The sequence below is a fragment of the Setaria viridis genome, chromosome 1, assembly GCF_005286985.2.
Source record: "Setaria viridis chromosome 1, Setaria_viridis_v4.0, whole genome shotgun sequence".
NCBI lineage: Eukaryota > Viridiplantae > Streptophyta > Magnoliopsida > Poales > Poaceae > Setaria > Setaria viridis.
The window spans coordinates 36,776,688-36,797,992 of NC_048263.2; the positions used below are offsets into that span (position 1 = coordinate 36,776,688).

A 21,305-nucleotide genomic window follows, 5' to 3' on the forward strand; every position below is an offset into this window, starting at 1 on the left:
TCATGATTAGCACATGTTTACTGTAGCATCACATTGTCAAATCATGGACTAATTAAGCTTAATAGATTCGTCTCGCGAATTAGCCTTCATCTGTGCAATTATTTTTGTAATTTGTCTATGTTTAATACTCCTAATTAGTATCTAAACATTCGATGTGACAATTAACCTCCATCTGTGTAATTGGTTTTGTAATTAGTCTATGTTTAATACTGCTAATTAGTATCTAAATATTCGATGCGACAGGAAATAAACTTAAGGTCCCGTTTGGATACCCGCTCCTAAAGTTTAGCACATGTCACGTCGGATGTTTAGATGCTAATTAGGTTGATTAAACATAGGCTAATTATAAAACTAATTGTACAGATGGAGTCTAATTCGCGAGACGAATCTATTAAATCTAATTAGTCCATAATTTGATAATATGGTGGTACAGTAATCATTTGCTAATGATGTATTAATTAGACTTAATAGGTTCGTCTCGCGAATTAGCATAGGGATTCTGCAATTAGTTTTATAATTAGCTCATATTTAATCTTCCTAATTAGTACCCGAACATTGATATTGATAAAGTTTAACAACTATTATCCGAACAGCCCCCTAAGTCCCGGAAGCAAACGGGGCCTGCCGTGTCATGGAAAAAAATCGACGGCGCTGCGCCCTCCGACTCTATCCAATTCATCCCAGAAACCATCGGGCCCACCATCCCGTCACCGTTTAAAATTTTACGTGCACATTGACCGACTCCATCACAAGTCTCCTCGCGCAGCCCGCCGCATTCACCATTGTTGTTGGCGACAGAAACCATCGTGCTCTCATCGGCGAGCAGCCGCAACAGAAGGTGCGATCTCTTGCGCTATCTGACTATCTCCCCCACTTCCCATCCCCGGCCGCCTCCGTCTCGCCGGCGAGCGCGCGGGGTCGCGGAATCTCGCCGTGCGTGCGATAGCTGTCTTCAGTGCTCCCTGGGTGCTGCAAATTTTAGGTTGCCCCTTTTTGTATCGGTGGATTTGTTGCGGAGTTGCATGCCTTTTCGGTCCTTCTAGGTGGCGTGAGAGGGTGATCTGGTGGTAATGCTTGTTTTTTCCGTGAGATTTAGTCGGGGGAGGAAGGGTTTTGGGTGGTTTAAGCGGAGGTATCTCAGTTGTAGTTACTAATAATGACGTGATGACCTTTCGTGTTTTTCCTTTTTTTAAAAAAAATAATTTTCGCATTTTATTTTTGAGGAGGATTAAATGTGGGGAGTGCAGCAGTGGAGACGTTGGGGTGTACGCACGTGTGTCTGATGATGATCAACGAACGTGTGTCTGTTTGTTGTTGCTTACTGAAGGAGCGACCTTTCAGTGTTTGGTTCTCTCGCCACGTTTCTGCTACTGCATTGCCGTGATTTAAGTTCCTGAGGGGGAAATGGGATGCTTTATTTTTGTAAGATATAATTATGTCTCATATCGAATCAGACAATGAATTATCCAAATACGTAGATTCCCGGTATCATCATATTCCAGTAAAGTAGTGATGGTTGAGTGTTTTGCATGCTTATGTTTCTGTTCTTTCATATGTCCTTGTTTGCTTCTTTAATTTAGAATCTGTCTGGAGAAAGAGACAAGTAAAATATGTGTTTCCTGAAGATTAGGCCTGGCTTATATATCCAGAGCTATGTGTCCTTCCTAATGACTAATTGATTTTATCACAACTTGTGTTGTTGTAGTTGTGATATGCACCATGGGAAGGACTATTCAGGTGTCAGGATTTGCTCTAACTGACAGTGCCGAGTATGTCAAGGATTTTTTGGAGCGAATTGCCGGCGCTGGAACCGTCTATGCTCTCAAGCTCAGGCATCCGAGGAACATCACTGCAACCTCAAAGGCGTTTGCTATAGTTCAGTTCCAGACACAGGAATGTGCTTCCTTGGTAGAAAATGCGGCCCAAAGAAATGCTCTCCGGAGCGGATGCATTTATCTGAAAGCCAGACCTGCAGATCGTGACATTGTTCCAAGACCAAGAATTGCAATGTTTTCTCTGGATGCTGCTGCTCTGCATTTGGGTTGCTTGGTTAAGGAAAACATTCTATATACCCTTTTTAGTGTGAGGAATATTTCGGTTCAATTTGGATTTGATATGAAAAAGATTTACTTTTACCTCTCCTACAATCTTATTAAATATAAGCTTGAACTTTCTTATGAGAGTATATGGGAGATGCAGCTTCATCGCCCCCCTGCTTATTTGTCACGGACAAAGTTCCTTTTGTTTCAGGTTTGTTTCCTGTACAATACACCTTTCTTGGAGATTTTCACTGCATTTTTTTTAGGTTCTACCTTCTTAATCCTCTGAAAGATACATAACTAAGTGATGCAAGCATAACTGACTACAAGAATGAGTTATGCTTATGTCTTTCTTATCTTATACATCTTCATATTTTCTTTGTATAAGTCTATAAATTGTGAACCTTTTCATTTAGGCAAATTTTTCCTTTTTATGGCTATATCTTTTCTAGCATACTAGGCAATCCAGTCACATAAGATTTTTTTTATCCTCTGAAAGATACAGAAATAATTGATGCAAGCATTACTGACTACAAGAATGGGTTATTTCTTACTAATGTCTTTCTTGTCTTTGCTTTTTTTTTTCGATCTTCTTTGTATTTTGTCTATGGTGCACCTTTTTCATTTCGGCAACCTTTTCTTTTTATGGCTCTGTCCTTTCTAGTATACTGGGAAATCCAGTCACATAAGATTATGTTAAATGACTTTAGCATACTTTTTAGTTTAGTGAAATGGAAATGACATGTTGGGTATAAATAATTTCCAATATGACATGAGTTTAGCATATTTCTAATTTCTAACATTATACCCATCCAATCAGTGATCCACCACAGTAGTCAGTTATCAATTTTTCAGCTACCTAGAAATGCTGCTATTTGGTGAAAGTTTTGAGCTTTAGAGTTCAGATAAACTCAAAACTTTGTAATGTTTCAGGTTCAGGCAGCTCCTAAAATTTATGAATTGCTCCCACGCCGTTCAGGTCTTATGTATGAGGATCCTTTCTTCAACTGGTTTAGGGACGACACAGATGAACAGTGGACAAGGACTATTGATTTTACTCCATCAGCTAGCATCGGGCAATCATCTATTCTCTGTCTGGAGGTGCCACAACAGTGTGAGCTCCCAAACATTGCTGACTACTTTGTTTACTATAAAGAGCACAATCTTGACTTTGAATGTCAGAAAGGGTATTCATATTCCTGTGGTAACAGCTTTGTTCCAATTGTGAAATCTCCTGATTACATAGAGGTCCCTTATGAGATACTCTTCAAAATCAATCATTTGGTTCAGAATGGGACACTCAGTGGGCCAACATTGGATGACAACTTCTTCTGTCTGGTTAGCCCAAAACATGTACCTATTGATCATATAAAGCGTGCACTTTTAAAGATGTCATATTTGAAAAGCACCTGCTTGAATCCAACAAATTGGTTAGCTCTGCAATACTCAAAAATTCGGAAATCGCGCTATGCACTGCAAAGGTCATCTGGTATATCTCTGGATGATGGATTGGTTTATGTCCACAGGGTGCAAGTTACCCCTGCTAAAGTGTATTTTTATGGACCTGAAATAAATGTCTCCAATCGTGTTGTACGGCATTTCTCTGCTGATTTAGATAACTTCCTTCGGATTTCATTTGTTGATGAGGACTGTGAGAAGCTCCGTTCAGTTGATTTGTCACCTCGTTCTGCTTCTGGAAATGATGCCAGGAGAACTGCTCTGTATAATAGAGTTCTGTCAGTCCTTTCAAATGGCATCAGTATTGGTGGCAAGCACTTTGAGTTTCTTGCCTTTTCCTCAAGCCAACTCCGAGATAACTCTGCATGGATGTTTGCTTCTCGGCCGGGATTGACTGCAAGTGACATCAGGAAGTGGATGGGGGACTTTCGCAATATCAGAAATGTGGCGAAGTATGCTGCAAGGCTTGGTCAATCTTTTAGTTCCTCAACAGAAACTTTAAAGGTACACAGGTATGAGGTGGAAGAAATTCCTGATATAACAGATGGCACGAAATACATATTCTCTGATGGAATTGGAAAGATCTCAGCTAACTTTGCATTGGAGGTGGCTATGAAGTGCAAATTGAAACGCTTTGCTCCTTCAGTTTTTCAGATAAGGTATGGCGGTTACAAAGGTGTTGTCGCTATTGATCCAGGATCAAATCGTAAGCTTTCTTTGAGAAAAAGTATGTCAAAGTTCCAGTCCGAAAATATCACCCTGGATGTCCTTGCATACAGCAAGTACCAACCATGCTTCTTGAATCGACAGTTGATCACTCTTCTCTCAACACTCGGAGTTAGTGGTACTGTATTTGAACTAAAGCAGGAGGAAGCTGTGAGGCAGTTAAACAGAATGGTAACTGAACCGCAGGCTGCTAGTGAAGCAATTGAACTTATGCCCATGGGAGAAGTAACTAATGTAGTTAAAGAATTGTTGTCATGTGGCTACCAGCCTGATCATGAACCATATCTTTCCATGCTGCTACAAACTTTTAGAGCATCCAAGCTGCTAGAATTGAAAACAAAGTCAAGGATATTCATCCCACAAGGACGGGCAATGATGGGATGCTTGGATGAAACCCGCACACTGAAGTATGGCCAGGTATTCATTCAAGCTTCTTACTGTGCAGATGACCATCGCAAATTCGTCGTAACAGGAAAAGTAGTTGTTGCCAAAAATCCTTGCCTCCACCCCGGTGACATACGGGTTCTCCATGCTGTCGATGTTCCGTACCTGCACCACATGTTTGACTGTGTTGTCTTTCCACAACAGGGACCAAGGCATGTATTTTAACAATATACTGTCATGTTTACTAGTAATTTTCAACAAGCTCTTTTCTTAAGAAAAATTAATCCTTGGTTTCATATGTTTGTACCAATAGAAATCTTTTGAATGGCACTGCACGTCAAGTTAAAGTTTTAGATTGCGTAACCTTTTTATTAGTTAAGTTTGGGTATTACTGATGGCTATGATGTTGTCCATTTTTGTCTTATGTGGATGCTAATCCTTGCATTGTGACATTTCTTCTCTAAACCACTTTCAAATTCTGGTATTCATGGATGCAGACCGCACCCTAATGAGTGTTCAGGGAGTGATCTTGATGGGGACATATATTTTGTTTCTTGGGATCAAACTCTTATTCCAAGTCGTATGGTGGAGCCTATGGACTATACTCCAGCACCAGCAGACATATTAGACCATGACGTTACAATCGAGGTAGTTTCTAATTTAAAACCATTCATCTTTCACGCAGTTGTTGCAACACTTGATCTATTTGCATTAATGCTATCATTAAGTTGTGTGTTGGTCTTTGAGTTGCTTTTTCTCATTGGCATTTTTCTCCTGAACAATAAAGTATTTAGTTGTATTTCTCGGAGTTAAACATTGTGTGCTCGTGGTGCTGTTATATTCAAATTAAATAGATAGAATCATCATCCACTTGTGAACATATCTCATACCATGCTTTGAAATGATTGATCTTATTATATTGTGCAGGAAATACAGGAGTATTTCACAAACTACATAGTTAATGAGAGTCTGGGGATTATTGCCAACGCGCATGTGGTCTTTGCAGATAAGGAACGTCTTAAGGCTGAAAGTTTACCGTGCATTGAACTGGCCAAGCTCTTCTCTGTAGCTGTTGATTTCCCAAAGACTGGAGTGCCGGCTCTGATTCCACCTGAGCTACATGTTAAGGAGTATCCTGATTTTATGGAAAAGCTCGACAAAGTCACCTACGAATCAAGTGGTGTGATTGGGAGGCTATACAGGGAAATAAAGAAGCACACTCCTCACATAAAGCACTTTACAAGGGATGTAGCAAGGCAGTCTTATGACACTGATTTGATTGTTGATGGCTACGAGGATTACATTTCCGAGGCTATAGAGTTTAAGGAAGAGTATGATTTCAAGTTGGGCAATCTTATGGACCACTATGGCATAAAAAGTGAAGCTGAGATAATTAGCGGATGTATTCTTAAGATGGCAAAGAATTTCACCAAGAGTAGTGATGCTGATGCAATTAGAATGGCTGTGAGATCTTTGAGGAAGGAAGCTAGGTCATGGTTCAACGAGATGAGCACGGGCGAGGATGGAATTGGTCAAGATGCCATAGAGGCCAAGGCCTCAGCTTGGTATCACGTTACTTATCACCCACAGTACTGGGGCAGCTACAATGAAGGTTATGACCGGCCACATCTTATCAGCTTTCCATGGTGTGTATATGACAGGCTTTTATGCATCAAGCAGAGAAGAAATTTCCTCAGAAAGATGGAGCCTGATTTGACGTCCCTCCTTAATAATATGAATCAGAACTTGAGATTCCATTGAGCACTGCCAGCAGGTTTGCTCTTGTACATATCCTCATCATTTGCAATCAGCATGTTGATTGTGGTGCATGAATGGTCTGATGGATCAAGGCAGGCAAACCGCTACGAGCTGATATCTGGTGTATATGCGACTTGGAACTTTTGTGTGCCGTCATTTCACTTCATGCTTGTAGCTTGATTTGCATTGGAACCTTGATTCATTTTTCGCCTTATTCTGAAGTTTGTAAAGTTTCTACCTTCGCTTAGTACGACTAACTACAGATATGTTGCTTATGAATGTTTTTAATGTTGGTGCTTCCGTCATCGGGTCAAATAACGCTTTCTGGTTCTGCAACAGTTTTTGGTTGCAAGTCATGCCATGCATTCTGTTCAGTTAACTGTATGGAACTTCCCTTAACAAAAATAAAATGATACATCTCGTTTGCAATGTTAATTTGCTACCTTGCAGCAACATTCACAGCACTCTTACAAGAACCAAAAACATGAAAGAATGGTTGAAAAACAAAAAGGGCAAACAAGATGTGTGTTCTTACAGCGGTTGGTTTTGAGGTTCAGAAAAAAACTGTACAATCTCTGGATGATGAACATCTTGTCAGTAAGCTAAACTTGACGTGCAGCGAGATCCTCCCGTGTCCCGTTGTCGACGTCGAGCCTTGCGCCGGTGACCAGCCAGTACCCAGGGCTGTCCTGCGGCCCCATGGTCACTTGCGAGGTGTCCGCAAGCCTCAGCATCTTCTGCGCGGCCACCGGCACGGGCGGCCAGCCGGCGAGCACGCCAGAGTCGATGTTGACGGGGCTGCTGCCTGTCCTGTGAACTGCCACTGCGCCGCCGCTGGAAGACCCCGCGGAGGACACGGCAGAATGGAGGCTCGACTTCCCGGACAGCCTCGCCGCGCCGCGCGTCCACCTGGACTTCCCGGACAGCCTCGCTGTCGCCGGAGGGGAAGGGGGAGTCCCGAGGGAGGAGCACGGAGGATCTCGCAGGCACAAGAGGGACTAATTTGAAAATACCAGGGGGGTTCAGTGCAAAAAATTGGAATCGCGATCCAATTTAGGGGGGTATATGAAAATATTTGGATCCCGATTATTAGTAGGGGTTTTCTGTAAAATAGTGGATCAAATTAAGGGGGTTTGTGTAAAATTGGCCAAAAATAGTGAAACCAATTTAATTAGTTGTATTTTATTTTCTTTTATGCATTAAAAATTTTTAAACCCTAAGGGAAAAATAATAATTTTTTAAGTATTTATTAATGCCTTGACGAAGGTATTTAAATAAATACTTAATCTTTATAAAAATGAATAAAATTCTGAATAATGTTTTATTATTCACAAATAATTATTAATCCATTGGATTTAAGTTTTTTTAGATTAGAAATTAATTATAATACTTTTCTAAATAAAAGAAAATACTTAAGTTAGGTAGTTAAAGGAAATTAAAATTGTGGGTTAATCTTTATGGGTAGATTAGTGCTGGCTTGTAGCTTTATCATGAAAATGAGTTGTATAGTCTTCTGTTTCAACAAGTTTTGCATCTCTGACTTTGGCATGCATCTTATCATAGAAACAGAAGCTTCGGAAGTGGATTTCTCGAAACTCTATGAAGAGCCTCAGGAATTCGAAGAGGTTATTGAATTGATCCCTTGTATGGAAGGATCTTCCAAGGATACTAACTTTTTTGTGAATCAAGGCAAACCCCGGTGCATCTAAGCCTATCTATTTTCAGAAATTATTATTCATGAGTCCAATTATTGGTTATTTTCTTATGTATGCATTAAGTCCAGGAGTTGATTGCAACCTGCTCTTGTGCATAATCTAACAAGACATTTTTGCTACTTGTTCAATTATTTAGTAATCATCCTAAGTAACTTTTGTTACTCAACCTTTAAGGTAAATTTTGGTCATACATGTTAATCATGGAAAATAACTTGAAATTTTGGAAAGGTGGACAGAAGCTAGAGATGGTAGTTCTGTCAACTAAGTTAATTTGGTTAAGGCCCGTTCGTTGTCTTAACCTTTGATCAAGTGATATTATCTGGTTGCTTACTATCTCTGGGGACCAGCAAAGCTCGATAGGTTAGTTGGCTCGTTGATTGGAAATATTTCGTACCCGTGCTTGACGTGCTGGAGAATGGTAGGGGCGTAGCCTGAAACTCACATGGAGATCAGGCTAGACGTGGGGTCCTATGTGGGGGTGCGTCCCTGGGTTCGGGTAGTTATATTTTCGATCTTTGGATATGGCTAATCGAAAGGTTGTTATGCATAACCTGATTCGTTGTGCATAGCTGGTGATGAGGTATCTCCTGCAGGATGTAAATCGGTCCGATCGCTGCAATGCTCAGTTATGAATGCACTTGATCATCGCTTAAGCATCATAGAGTAATCAAGTTGAATAAATGTTTTCCTGAAATTAATATATTGTATGACTTAGTTCCATCTGGTTGCTCAAAAATGTTTTATTCGTCTAGACTGGTTAGGTAACAACTAAACTGAAATAAAATGATAAAATTAAGGTTCCACTAAGCTTTCCGCAAATTTGTGAGTCAGCCAGTACACCATAAAGCTTTCATACAGTATTTTTAATCTATATATTAGTCAAGTCAGTCTTGTTGAGTACCCTCGTACTTAGGGGTTCCCTTGTTCTTGTTTCCAGAAGCATAGCAGAGGACAACCAAAGAAGAAGTCCCGAAAAACTAGGGTATTTATGGGTCTCATAATACCTAGAATAAAACTTAGTTGAATAATTACTTGCCATTGGACTGGTTTCATGTTCAAAACTCCTAGCAATGATTTAACTTGCACTGATAAGTTTATTTCAATCTACGGTTTGTAATAATTCGTACCTCCTGTATGTCTGTAAAAATGTAATATTTGTTGACGCTTGCCCATCGTGGAAGCAATCCTAAGGTATGGCTATGAAACACGTCGTGGATGTTTCGAGGCATCCTAGAGACACTCGACGGACTACTGGGCTTACACTATTTTAAGTGCGTTTTGTATAATTGTCATTTCAACAGCGATTAGGCGCACTTAAGTCAGTTTAAGTCGGACGGTTCCGCCACAGTTTTGTACCCGATGGATGAGGTTATGGGCATTAGTTCTTGCCCACGGGTGAGGGTACGGGCATGAATTCTCGCCCGCGGGCAAGACGCGGGTAAGAAACCTTACCCGTGGGTATATGTCGGGTTTCATGTAAATTACCACTCGTCAAAGTCCAATTACATAGATATGGTCCAAACTCACCAAGAAATTCTAGCCTTTATATTGTAGTGCTTATACATGACTAGTGAGATGCTCAGATAAGATACCCTACTATATTTATTTGGCTTGTGTGTGGCTACTAGACAATATTTAATCCTTATATTGTAGTGCTTATTTGGCTTGTGCGAGTGAGACTTATGCGTGTTGATATCATTTTGTGGATGGATTGATCACCGGTTGTGAACTTTGAATTGTGTTTATTGCTTATATGGTATTGTGGTTGTCAAATTATTGTTGTACTCGTTGATATGAATTTGTTGATATGTCTTTATTATGGCGCCTGACAGGCGCCGATACCCGCCGGGTACCCTGTGGGCACGGGCACGGCCATAGAATTTTACCCGAAACGCTTCGCGGGTACGGGTAAAATTCATCTTGTCGGGCATGCTTTCGGACGGGCAAATGTCTTACCCGCACCTTGCCCAACCCGTTGCCATCCCTAATTCCAACAATGTTTAGCTGCCAGTCATCCATGCATTCCGTTCATAGATATTACAAGGGTTGCACTTTACTGTATGGAATTTCCCTTAACAAAAATAAAATGGTACATCTCGTTTTTTTGAAAAGTAGGTACATCTCGTTTGCAATGTTAATTTGCTACCTTGCAGCAGCATCCACAGTACTCTTACCAGAACCAAAACATGAAAGAATGGTTGAAAAACAAAAAGGGCAAACAAGATGTGTGTTCTTACAGCGGTTAGTTTTGAGCTTCAGGAAAAAAAAACTGTACAATCTCTGGATGAATGAACATCTTGTCAGGAAGCCGGGGCAAGCAGGGAAAACTTGACGTGCAGCGAGATCCTCCCATTGTCGACGTCGAGCCTTGCGCCGGTGACCAGCCAGTACCCAGGGCTGTCCTGCGGCCCCATGGTCACCTGCGAGGTGTCCACGAGCCTCAGCATCTTCTGCGCGGCCACCGGCACAGGCGGCCCGCCGGCGAGCATGCCGGAGTCGATGTTGACGGCCTCTGGTTTACTCGGCTGCTGCCTGTCCTTCTGCGAACCGCCACTGCCGCCGCCGGAAGACCCCACGGGGGACACAGCCGAGAGGAGGCTCGACTTGCCGGACAGCCTCGTCGCGCCGCGCGCCCACCTGGACTGCACGACGGCACAGCCGGGGAGCTCGGCGTAGAGGAGGCCAAGGTGCAGTACGTCGGTGGAGTCGTGCGCCGCGACGTGGAGTCGCGCGCCCGTCACGACCCAGGCCGCGCGCCGGTCGCGGTCGCCGGCGCCGGCGCCCCGCCACCCGGGGTCGTACTTGACCGGTGCCGTGCACACGCGCGCGAACATCCGCCACTGGACCGGCTCGTAGAAGCGGTCGTCGGAGGCCGCCTCCGACCCTCGCCATGCCGGCGGCTTGTCGTGGCGCGCGGCGGCGATGAACGCCGGCGTGGTGGACAGGTGCTGCAGGTGGATGGCCAACCTGATGCACGAGCACGAACACGCTATAAGCAAGTCGGAAATCGAGGCCGTAACAACTGCGCAGGTATGCAACCGCTAGCAAGGTCGGACAGGGGCGACGGTGGCGAGAGACGGGGTACGCGGGGGGCGCGGAAGAGGAGATTCGGTGGCGATGGGAGGAAGAGGAGATACGCAAGACGAACGAGATCCCATTCACGCGGCGACGCGGCGCCCCTCGCCGTCGCCGGAGGGGAAGGGGGGAGCCAACATGGAGGAGCACGGGGGTCGCAGGTACAAAAGGACTATTTTGAAAATTATTAGGGGGTTTAGTGAAAAATATTGGATCGTGATTATTAAATCGCGATCCAATTTAGAGGGTTATATGCAAATATTTGGATCCCGATTATTGATCGCGATCCAAATTAGGGAGGTTTATGTAAAATTTTGGATGCGATTCAATTTAGGGGGGTTTGCGTAAATTTTCTTAACAGTCCGGGGAGCAAGCTTAATGGCGACTTCGGGTCACCCCGCCGCCGGGAATCCGGCGTCGGCGGCGCCGAAACCACCCCAGCTCCCCACTTCGACGATGGGGGACCACCAGATCTACTAGTCCCCCGCCTTTTCCCCCGTCGCTCCGCCACCGTTCCCTCGCCGCGGCGGGCAGCTGGCACCCGCTCTTGCTCAGGCCGTGCTCACCCCTACGCCGGCGGCGACCAACCACCGGCAGGCGGCATCGATTCCTCTGCTCCCACTACGGAAAAGCCTGAATGAGAGGGAGACGACGACGGATGGATCTCCAGATTGTTTTTCCTCTTGTTTTTTTAACAAAATTATTCAGTTATCCATCAAGAACAAACGAACTCGTATTTCCAGTGATCAGGGAACATGTCTTACCGGTTGTGTTTCTTGCCCTCCAGGTGCAGTCGCATCCCAGTGACCGGCAATTTAGGAACAATCACCTGCATTTTGTTCAGTGATCATGTCATCTTTCAAAGAAACGAGCGATCATCTCACTGGTTTAAAAGCCTGCAAATTCTATACTGAATCTGCTAGCATTGGGTACAGAATCCTCACCTGGCTTGAGCTGACATAGAGCTTGGAACCCAGCGGGCTGAAATGCAAGGCCGGGCTGGAGCCCTGCCGGTTGGAGCACGGGCCGAGGGGCAGCTCGCCGAGCACCGGAGCCCACATCTTGTGATGCTGGAAATCCAGGAAGTACTCGAGGTCAGCGACATGAGGTTTATCTGTAAGTAACAATCACTTTCGGCTGTCATTTTGCTTGTTACTATGCGCCGCTGATGATAAACTACTAGTTACTGATGGCCACCTGTGCGAGCCAAATGTGTATGGTAGATGGCAATGGTGTTCTTACATCTGAGATAGAGGTTGATGGCGTGCGAGAGGTAGCCGGCGCCGGCGACGCCCTTGATGAGGGAGGTGATGGGCACGGCCTTGACGCTGATCAAGTCGGGCATCGCCGGCACGGTGAGGAGCCACTCCGAGTGGCTGCCCACCGTCGTGTTCCCACCCCTCTTGGAGTAGATCACCGTCACGCCCTGAAGAAGAACCAGCTCAAAACCTCAGCGAAATACTCTCTGCCTACTTTGGTCACAAGATCGTAACAACTGTTACCTCTTTGGAAGATACCAGCGTGGTGATCCCTGCTTGAAGCCGCTGCTGTGCTACCTGGGCATCGAACACGTTAAAGGCCTCCGGCATCTGGCACCATTTCAGTGTTTCACCGTGAGAATTCTACTGCAGTCATTTTGAAATTACTACACTGCAGTCTACAACAGTAACTAACACTGTTAACTAAGTAGTAATTTGGACCTTGAGCTTGTCTTTGGACTTGCCGCGCAGGGGAGGCATGGCGCAGGCCCCGGTGAAGAGCTGGTCGCCGAGCCTGTCGAGATGCTCCTTGATCTCCGATGGCGACAGAGCCGACGACTCGTGCTGCTTCACGTACACCACGTCCTGCCCGCCCATGCTCAGCCCCACGACCACATGCGTCCCGTACTTCTCGATGAACCTGCACAATCATACGCCCACCGGATCGGATCAAGTCAGCCAGATAAGTGTCAGTGTCAGCGTCAGTTCAGAGTCTGAGAGCTACGCGTCTGGTCTCCATGGTTCAGCTCGTCAATGCCGAACCTGTCGGCATGTTCGATGGGAGTTCAGACTTGTTCAGATTCAACAATGACGGACAAACAAATTCGAGGAAAAAAAAAGGGAGATCTATCATCTATGTGTGTGTACAGGTCAGAACACGGTGCATCATATTCAATCAGCTGAAGAGCTAGCTGTCTGGATTCTAAAGCAATCGGAGGCGATGAACCGCGTTGTTTAGTTTAGAGCTAAAAAGAATACCCTGTCCCCGTTTGTTGCAGCGGATCTTGGACGTTGGACATCTGAACTGCTTGGTGCTTGGTTCTTCAGACCTGGAACGAGTCCAAGTCTTGCAATAACTGCCTTCGTTAGCTTTTGCAGTTGAACGTAGCGTGATACGGAGGTTTCGGAAAGGTGATCGAAATTCGAAAACACTTGTTTGGTGAAGTCAAGGAAGTCTACGTCGTCGTTCCGCAGGCATCTAGCCCTTTCAAGCTCTCTGTCCATGTCACAACTGTTCTGTCCTTGGGCGTACTTGCATGGTGACACCAACGTTTCAGGACGTAGAGCCGCCGCCGCCGCCCATGCGTTGTGAACAGGATCCTTGGTCGGGAACCTCCGGAAGCACAAGTCTCGGCTCAGCAGTTTTAACCTGTTCTCGGTGTGAACTTACTGTTTTGTAGTGATGCTGCGTTCGTGATCGACTGTCAGAATCACGGCCGACTAAACCATCAATCGGCAGTTTAGTCATTGCCACTCGTAATCGCTACGAGCTCGACACACTCGAAACCATTCGCCTCAACTTGCTGGCAGTACTGATGAATAAGCGACTTCCATTCCCTCCTTTTCATGATATTTTGGTAGAAATGGTAGAAGTTTTTTTTTATGCAGTAGCAGTGCTACTTTCTGAGGACTAAAAGGGAAAAACAGGCCATAAAAAATTACTGTGCCGCAACGCAATGCGGTTAATTTTGCGTACGAACCTTGCGATGGCGGCGGGGTCCCAGGCGGCCGGGACGTCCCGGAGGACGTGGTCGGCGAGCGCGAGTGGGCGGCGGTCGAGGCGGAGGTCGAAGAGGGAGATGAAGTAGCCGTCCATGGCGAGGCATTTGGTGGCGGGGGCGTCCTGCGCCCAAGCGCCGCTGTCCAGGTCGAAGCACGCGTTGAAGAGCCCCGACGGGATCTTCCCCTCCACCGAGCTCCGCTGGTTGAACAGCTCCGACATCTGCAACATTCTTCTCTGTGAACTCCGTGAACATTTTTTTTTAAAAAAAATTATATCATCTGTGATCATAGTTTAACGACGTGTACTCTTGCAGGAACCAGCAGGATGCAGAGGAAGATGAACTGCATGATCTCTACGGCTTCCCTTGGGTCAAAGTCAAACGAGGGATCGTCCAATTCGACGTGCAATAGTTTATACACGGATGATTCCTAACTTACACGGAATTTGATTCGATCACAACATGGAATGTGCATAGTTTACGATCAGGACCAGCTAGGCTAATCGATATTTTTCTCCCTCTTTCTTGGTTGGTAATATTCCACTCAACTGCAGCATTCCTGACGGTTGACATGGACAGTAGTGCACCACAATTGGGATAAATGTTTATTCTCCCTATAGATTGCTGGAGAGACGTTGATGATTGCTTCTGTTGGTGAGATCACGTAGATTTGCTCAAAGTCCACTCAACATATTTAAGGGGACAAAATCTCTCTACCGACACTAAAATGTTTTTAGCTGAAATTGAAGTTAAGTTTCTCCAATTTAGTGAATTAATATGGCATCTTAATTCCCTAATAAGAATTAGCTCACATCCTATTAGTTTATACATCTTGTATTGGAGAGGGAAAGAAAAGTTTCTATATCTTTAATGGAAGAAATGAGATTCAGGCTGAGGACTGAAGATATCCTGAGACAAAAACAATGCAATCTAAAACATAGTTTCAGAGTTGCTAGCTTCTAATTGAACAGCACACTCCTTTTGATTATATTCAAACACTCAACTTATAAAAAAGAAACAGCTCAAGTTTACTTCTTTTTAAAAAAAGTTTTTCCTACAATTTATACAGACAACAACTTTAAGCAAAAAAGCTCAAATGGAACAAATGATCTGATGATGTCAAGCTTTCATGCACGGTATTATTGGTACGCATTGCTAACCTTGCTGAACTCGAGCACGCCGGACTTGAGCCGGACGCGGTCTCCCTTGCCGCACTTGACGTCGGCGGGCGCGCCGGCGACCGTCCCGACGCCCGGCACGGCGAGCGGCGCCGTCTCGACGCCGCCCCGCTCGACCAGGCACCCACCGGCGTCCTTGCAGTACTTGAGACTCATGTCGCACGTCATGTCGAAGCCCCCGCCGAGGCACCTCACCGCCTTCTCGGCCGCCGCCGCCACGGCCATCGCGCGACTTGCCTGCTCCTCGCCTGATCTCTGGCCTGGTCTACGATTCTATGCCGCCACCGCTGCCTGCAGCCATGTCCTGCTGGTAGGCTGCTACTGGTTGACTATATATGCCATTGCTTGTGCCTTGTGGCAACAAGTAGTGGCATGCCTTGGGAACTCTAGCGACATGTTGCTGTTACATACCGTGAGGATGTCAAGGACTTTGTGTTCTTGGTGTCAAACCAATCAAACAGGGATCTCTCTCTTCTTTTTTTTCTGCCTTTTTTTTGTTTTTGAAACGAGGTTGCTGGTTCTTGTGGTGTGAATCATGAGTCATGAGTGAGTAGTGGTTGTTGCTATATATGGGCAGAAGAAATGGGTATGGAGAGGACAGAGGAGACATGAGTGGCAATGCTAGTGGGAACCGAAGTTCCTTTGGTGGGCTTACCGAAAGGTTGAAGTTTGACTGACGGCATGGTGTTTCTCTGTTTTGAGTTTTAAGTTTTAGCCCTTGTTAGCGGCACTTGGAATTAGAAACCAACAAGCTTGGGTTTCTAGGCCGAGTATGAATTGGAAATTTGTAGAAAAGATCAGACTGCTGGCCCCATTTCCGTTTATGTAGACACATGTCTTAGCTCTAAAACCTGAACATGAAGTGAACTTGACTTCTCTGATAGACTGAATCGTCCTGTCCAACAGATCAACACCGTGTCGCTCGCAATTGGAGCATGTTCGTCGGTTACGCAACGAGCGCTGCAGCGAACAGGATGAGTATATGGTGAAGACTTGAAGTTGGACCTGACTTGAAGCTGAGGCCAGCATGTCCTCACACATCACTCAGGTCCGATAAGGAGACCCCGTACTGGACTTCAAGTCTACCAGGTCAAGTCCAGATATTCCTCAGCCCAGTGTTGCGAGTTCATGTTCACATGAAAAATACATCGCACAACGTTACCTGTTGTCACGGTTCACCAATCACCAGACGCTGAAAACGACATGCAAACTTATCATGACTTGTTCTATAGACTGAAGGTCCAAGGTTCTGATGATTACATGCTTTGGGTATGGCATTCTGGTGTGCTAAATTTATTTAACATGATGAAGCAAATGTTTTCCCAGTCTTTCGTCGTCAGGATGAAGCAAATGTTTTACATTCTTTCCTCGAACATGATGAACGCGGTTTAGTCACAAGTTGAAGTATGGTGGGTGGGATGGGGGATTGCAGAGATGCATCAGTTGGATACCATGCTTTCGGTCTCCTTGACAAACCCATCGCCTGTCCAGTCCTTGTCTGATTGAAGGCCCTTCTTGATGGCCTTCCTCTGCTTAATCGCTTCCTGTTGCCGGTGAACCAAATCTGTGTGTGTCGTGAAGTACGGGAGCGAGGCCCTGAGACGACGAGAAGACCGGTTTTAGTTTATGTGATTCAACAAAAACAGAAAAGCAGAAAATATCAGCATGTTTATCTTAAACTTGAAAAGGGGCAGCCCAGGTATTCTCTATAAGTGGTGTGCATATCTGGCACTGAACTAATGATGCTTCTGAGAAACTTCCTAGTGATAACAGACAACAGAGTAAAACGAGGTCAAATTGTCAAGGAATCAATCATCACATTGGTACGCAAGACTTTGTTCCACTTCCACATCATTCACACAGAGTAGGGCCAGGCGTGCAAAGCAGGGCACAAGGAATGTTTCTATAGGGGACATACTTAAATTAGGACTTGATCGTTACCAATTCCTCGTTTAATGATTATGTTCAACCCATTTACACCGCATCATTTTCTCTTTCTGGAAAGGGGCAATCTTTTCTAAGACTTGAGGGACGTCTTCGATAAAAACTCGCCTTCCACTTAGTAAAAACATGTGGCCGCAAAAGATTAGAAAGGAAGCAAAAGACATGTAGCCAATAGTCCTGAGCATTTATTTTTACTACGGAGGGCCCTGAGCTCTCATGTTGACGATTTACTGACAAAGTTTAATTGCCATGCTTTAGTAATGAAATGGTCCTTGGAAGATTGGGGCAAAGAGTTGAAATTTGAAAGGTAGAGGTAACACAGGACGTACAACATAAAGTAATTCCTCCGGTTGGCTCTAAACACAATAATCATGATATGGGGAGTAGTTGCATACCCGCGAAACTCTTCAATCGATGAAAAGTTGTGCTCTCGCATGAAATCCTGCAACTCTGCGCAAAGCTTCTTCACAAGGGGATAACCATGCATCATTACACCAGTACATACCTGTGAGTTAGGTCATTCATGGTTAGACAATTTCCAAGATATGCAAAGTGATAACTAGAAAGTAATGTTTGTTAAATAAACAATACAACTCAGCACCAACTATTGTGACAGAAGAAGCCATGAGTATGCACAGTAAAAGGCCTAGCAATATTGCTCCTCAGATTAGTAAGCAAATACGCTGTTAATCATTTTAAAGTTCACCTGTACAGTATCTGCACCAAGAAGAATAAACTCAGCAGCATCATTGCCAGTCTCAACTCCACCAATGGCAGAGAGAGACTGTCCATCAGCAAATTCTTCTTTCACCATCCTTGCTATCTGCATGACCTTAGCCAGTGCTATAGGGTGCACAGCTCTTGCAGAATAACCCCCAGGTGTAGAATACCTGCAAAACACGATGATGTTTCAACTTTGTAACAAATAAATGAGCATGTTAAATAACTCGGGGAATCGAATCTAACCCTTCCACACAAGGTTCCGGGCGCAACGTTTTGAGATTAATCCCCATCACACTCATAATTGTGTTAATGGCAGAAACTCCTTCACATCCAGACTTAAGAGCTATTCTTGCAGGCTGCAAAATGTTAAGTCAAGATGGGAAAATGAATTCTAATACCAAGAAAAAGAATAAAAAACTGACTCAGCAATCTAATGTACAAAATAGCAGTTCTACAGTTCAGTAAAGTACTACGGTACCATTGAGAAATCAGTAACTCTATTGATGTGAAATTTGTATTCCATAACTAATATGATGTCAGGGCCTCATGCCTTTGTGTGATGTCCAAAAGTATGATAAGACTTTTTTTAGGGAGATAAGTTAGCTGCTACGTATGTGGTTTCATTTACAGAAATGGCCAGAACTCACATCTTGATTTAATCCAAAAGTCATAAAAGATGTAATGGAAAAGGTAATACAGATAAAGCACATTACTTATTTTCTAATCAGACTTATTCTGGTTTTCTGGAGGATCAGCAAGATTTAAATCAGAGAATCATACTTAAATAGTGGAAAACAAGCTGAGGACGTGAAAACAAGTTAGGGAATAAATAATAATGTAGGAATTCATTGGTTGTTGACGCAGGTCAACAGAGAGAGGATAGTGTGACTATTTAGTACTGCATAGATGCATACCGACATATATTAAACTAACCTGTGTAATATCAGTAATGTTAGGAGTCATCTTTGCCCAAACAGGCACGGTGGCTTTCTCATTTATCCAGCCACAAACTTCCTCTAGCAAATCACAGTCTTGTCCCACAGCAGCACCCATTTTCCTCTCTGGCATGCCATGCGGACATGAGAAATTAATCTCAAGAGCATCCTAACAAAAACAAATATCAGTCGCATTCCATTATGATCAAGTATGCAGATGCACCAAAATAAACAAGTGAAAAAAGGTACCACTCCAGACTCTTCAACACGTTCAATAAGCTCATGCCATGCAGCTTTGTTGTACTCCTCCATAATTGAGCCAATGAGTATCCTGTCAGGATACTCTTTCTTCAACTGCTTGAACTCATTCAGCATGGTCTCCAGAGGCCTGTCACTGATGAGTTCAATGTTCTGCCATCCAATAATGCGCCCCATGGCAGCCCCATTTGGTTCTGCCCGAAGTTTTGCATAGCGAGGAGTTACGTTGATAACTTTTTCAGCATCCAAAGACACCTAAAAGGCATGACGAAACAGCAATGCTTAGCCAGTGTTAAGGGATCAAAGAACAGATTGGTGGTGAAGTGATGACTACACAGGTGTAATGCAGAGTGGGACCATCAAAGCTAAAGTCATGAACTCATGATTGAGAAGGTCCAAACCAATGCAGAACTGGCCCAGCAGAGTGAAAGTTTCTTTCTTATATTTACTAGTAACTAGGGAGGATACAGGGTTGATCAGAAAAACTGGTTATCCAACTCAAAATGCAGGTCAACAAATTATTGGAACAATGTGGTTTGTCACATTTCGCAGAAATGGCTTATTCTTAGAAAAAAAGCTTGGCCATTAGGAGTTTAGGAAAAGTGATCTACATTAGCAGTTCAGTGAGGTCAAAATGTATATGCTGCAGGCAATTCCCTGGTCATACCCTAATAGCAGCTTCTCTGCATTGTTCCATTTTTATCAACTGATATCAATTGTCGCTTGGGCACCCACCATAGGATTTGTCCCCAGAAGAAACTTATGCGATCAGCACATCCACAGTTCCATGGTTAGATTTCGATTTCGCTCAAGCAGCCACGCAGCCCACTACCCCCACCTGTTCGACACTAACCTAAGAGAGAGCACTAATTCATAGTTCTCAGCAACCTTTTTTTAGAATTGGTCCCCGCTGTACGTTCCCACCCGAATCGAAATCATACGGCCAGACGGCAATGGCGTCAACTCCTTAAGTGATCGGAGGAATCGAGCACTGAATTTCTCAACTACGGCCCACAGATCGTACTCAAGTGCACCGTAACGACGACGGATTCAGACCAAACAAGGGTGCCAACATTGTGAGGCAACCACACAGCGCAAGTGCGCGACACCAGTGCCACCGCGCGCGGAGGGGGTGGAGAGGGAGAGCGAGACTCACGGTCTTGGCGATGACGCCGCCCCAGCCCTCGTCGAAGGCGCGCTTCATGACGGTGTAGTTGGTGCCCGGCGGCCCCGACCCGATCACGAACGGGTTGGGCATCTGCAGCCCGTTCACGCGCACCGAGAGGTCCGGCTCCCCGGCGCCGGACGCGGACGCCGCGGCGCGGACGACGGACGTCGTCGCGCGCTGCCGCCCAGCCGGCAGCCGGCGCGTCTGCAGCGGCGAGGCGGCGACCGCCGGCGAGGCACGAAGCGTCATCAGCGACTCCATGGTGCGGTGGCTTTGGTTTTTTCTGCGAGGTGTTTCCTTTGTTTCGATAAGAATCTGTGGGAGTATCACGGGTGAGGGAGAAAGGCAAGGCAACACCTTTTTATAAATACGGGAGCTTTGTTAGATGTACACGTTAATTACCATTTCAGTTATCTAAACGAGTGATCGTGGGATAAGCAAAAAGCGGAAAAGGTGGGGTGTGGATTGTGATCATGAGTTATCATGACTCAGCTCACAGGGTCGTCGTGTTCTGATCAGATGTTGTTCAGTTACTGGAGCACCGTAACTATTCGTGTCCTGATCATGCTTACGTCTCGTGCTTGCTCCTCCTGTCATCATGCACAAGAGAGTCCTAGACAAAGACAATGCAAGATGATTATTAAAGATACAGCTGCTAAGCTGCTTCTTCTCTTTTAGCTGATACTACGATACGGAATTACGTATCCACGTTTTCTAACAAACCTTTTTTTCGGATACACGCCTCTGACTTGACTTGTGAGAGTTCTCTCAGTTCTGTAGCATGAGGAGGACAATCACGATAGCGACGACGTAATCAAGGGGACGTTTGGATACCATGCGCTAAGCTTTAGCTGTATCACATCGGATGTTCGGATGCTAATTATGAGGATTAAATATGAGCTAATTATAAAACTAATTGTAGAGCTTCTAGGCTAATTCGCGAGATGAATCTATTAAAGCTAAT

The 21,305-nt window shown here is 44.7% G+C and overlaps 3 protein-coding genes across 4 annotated transcripts; 1 reads left to right on the forward strand and 2 right to left on the reverse strand.

The window, feature by feature from the left end:
• The first annotated feature begins 691 nt into the window (after positions 1 to 691).
• On the forward strand, positions 692 to 6,640 carry LOC117837237 (probable RNA-dependent RNA polymerase 1). Its single transcript, XM_034716827.2, has 5 exons — positions 692 to 838; positions 1,706 to 2,250; positions 2,973 to 4,819; positions 5,105 to 5,255; positions 5,535 to 6,640. Exons 2-5 carry the CDS (start codon positions 1,720 to 1,722, stop codon positions 6,366 to 6,368), a joined length of 3,363 nt encoding a protein of 1,120 aa, XP_034572718.1. The 5' UTR covers positions 692 to 838; positions 1,706 to 1,719; the 3' UTR covers positions 6,369 to 6,640.
• Positions 6,641 to 10,113: 3,473 nt separating this feature from the next.
• Positions 10,114 to 16,364, reverse strand: LOC117837245 (MACPF domain-containing protein At1g14780). 2 transcript variants are annotated; one of them, XM_034716848.2, is made up of 8 exons: positions 15,296 to 16,364; positions 14,115 to 14,356; positions 12,856 to 13,054; positions 12,658 to 12,744; positions 12,398 to 12,581; positions 12,100 to 12,269; positions 11,920 to 11,984; positions 10,114 to 11,047 (listed from the first exon to the last, which is right to left on the reverse strand). In XM_034716848.2, exons 1-8 carry the CDS (start codon positions 15,536 to 15,538, stop codon positions 10,381 to 10,383), a joined length of 1,857 nt encoding a protein of 618 aa, XP_034572739.1. In that variant the 5' UTR covers positions 15,539 to 16,364; the 3' UTR covers positions 10,114 to 10,380. The 2 variants fall into 2 exon arrangements, with proteins under 2 accessions (XP_034572739.1, XP_034572731.1); XM_034716840.2 differs by having other exon boundaries at positions 12,658 to 12,777.
• Positions 16,365 to 16,513: 149 nt separating this feature from the next.
• Positions 16,514 to 20,662, reverse strand: LOC117837261 (dihydropyrimidine dehydrogenase (NADP(+)), chloroplastic). The gene is made up of 7 exons (XM_034716855.2): positions 20,330 to 20,662; positions 19,165 to 19,428; positions 18,914 to 19,084; positions 18,224 to 18,336; positions 17,964 to 18,147; positions 17,653 to 17,762; positions 16,514 to 16,909 (listed from the first exon to the last, which is right to left on the reverse strand). Exons 1-7 carry the CDS (start codon positions 20,600 to 20,602, stop codon positions 16,753 to 16,755), a joined length of 1,272 nt encoding a protein of 423 aa, XP_034572746.1. The 5' UTR covers positions 20,603 to 20,662; the 3' UTR covers positions 16,514 to 16,752.
• Positions 20,663 to 21,305: the final 643 nt, after the last annotated feature.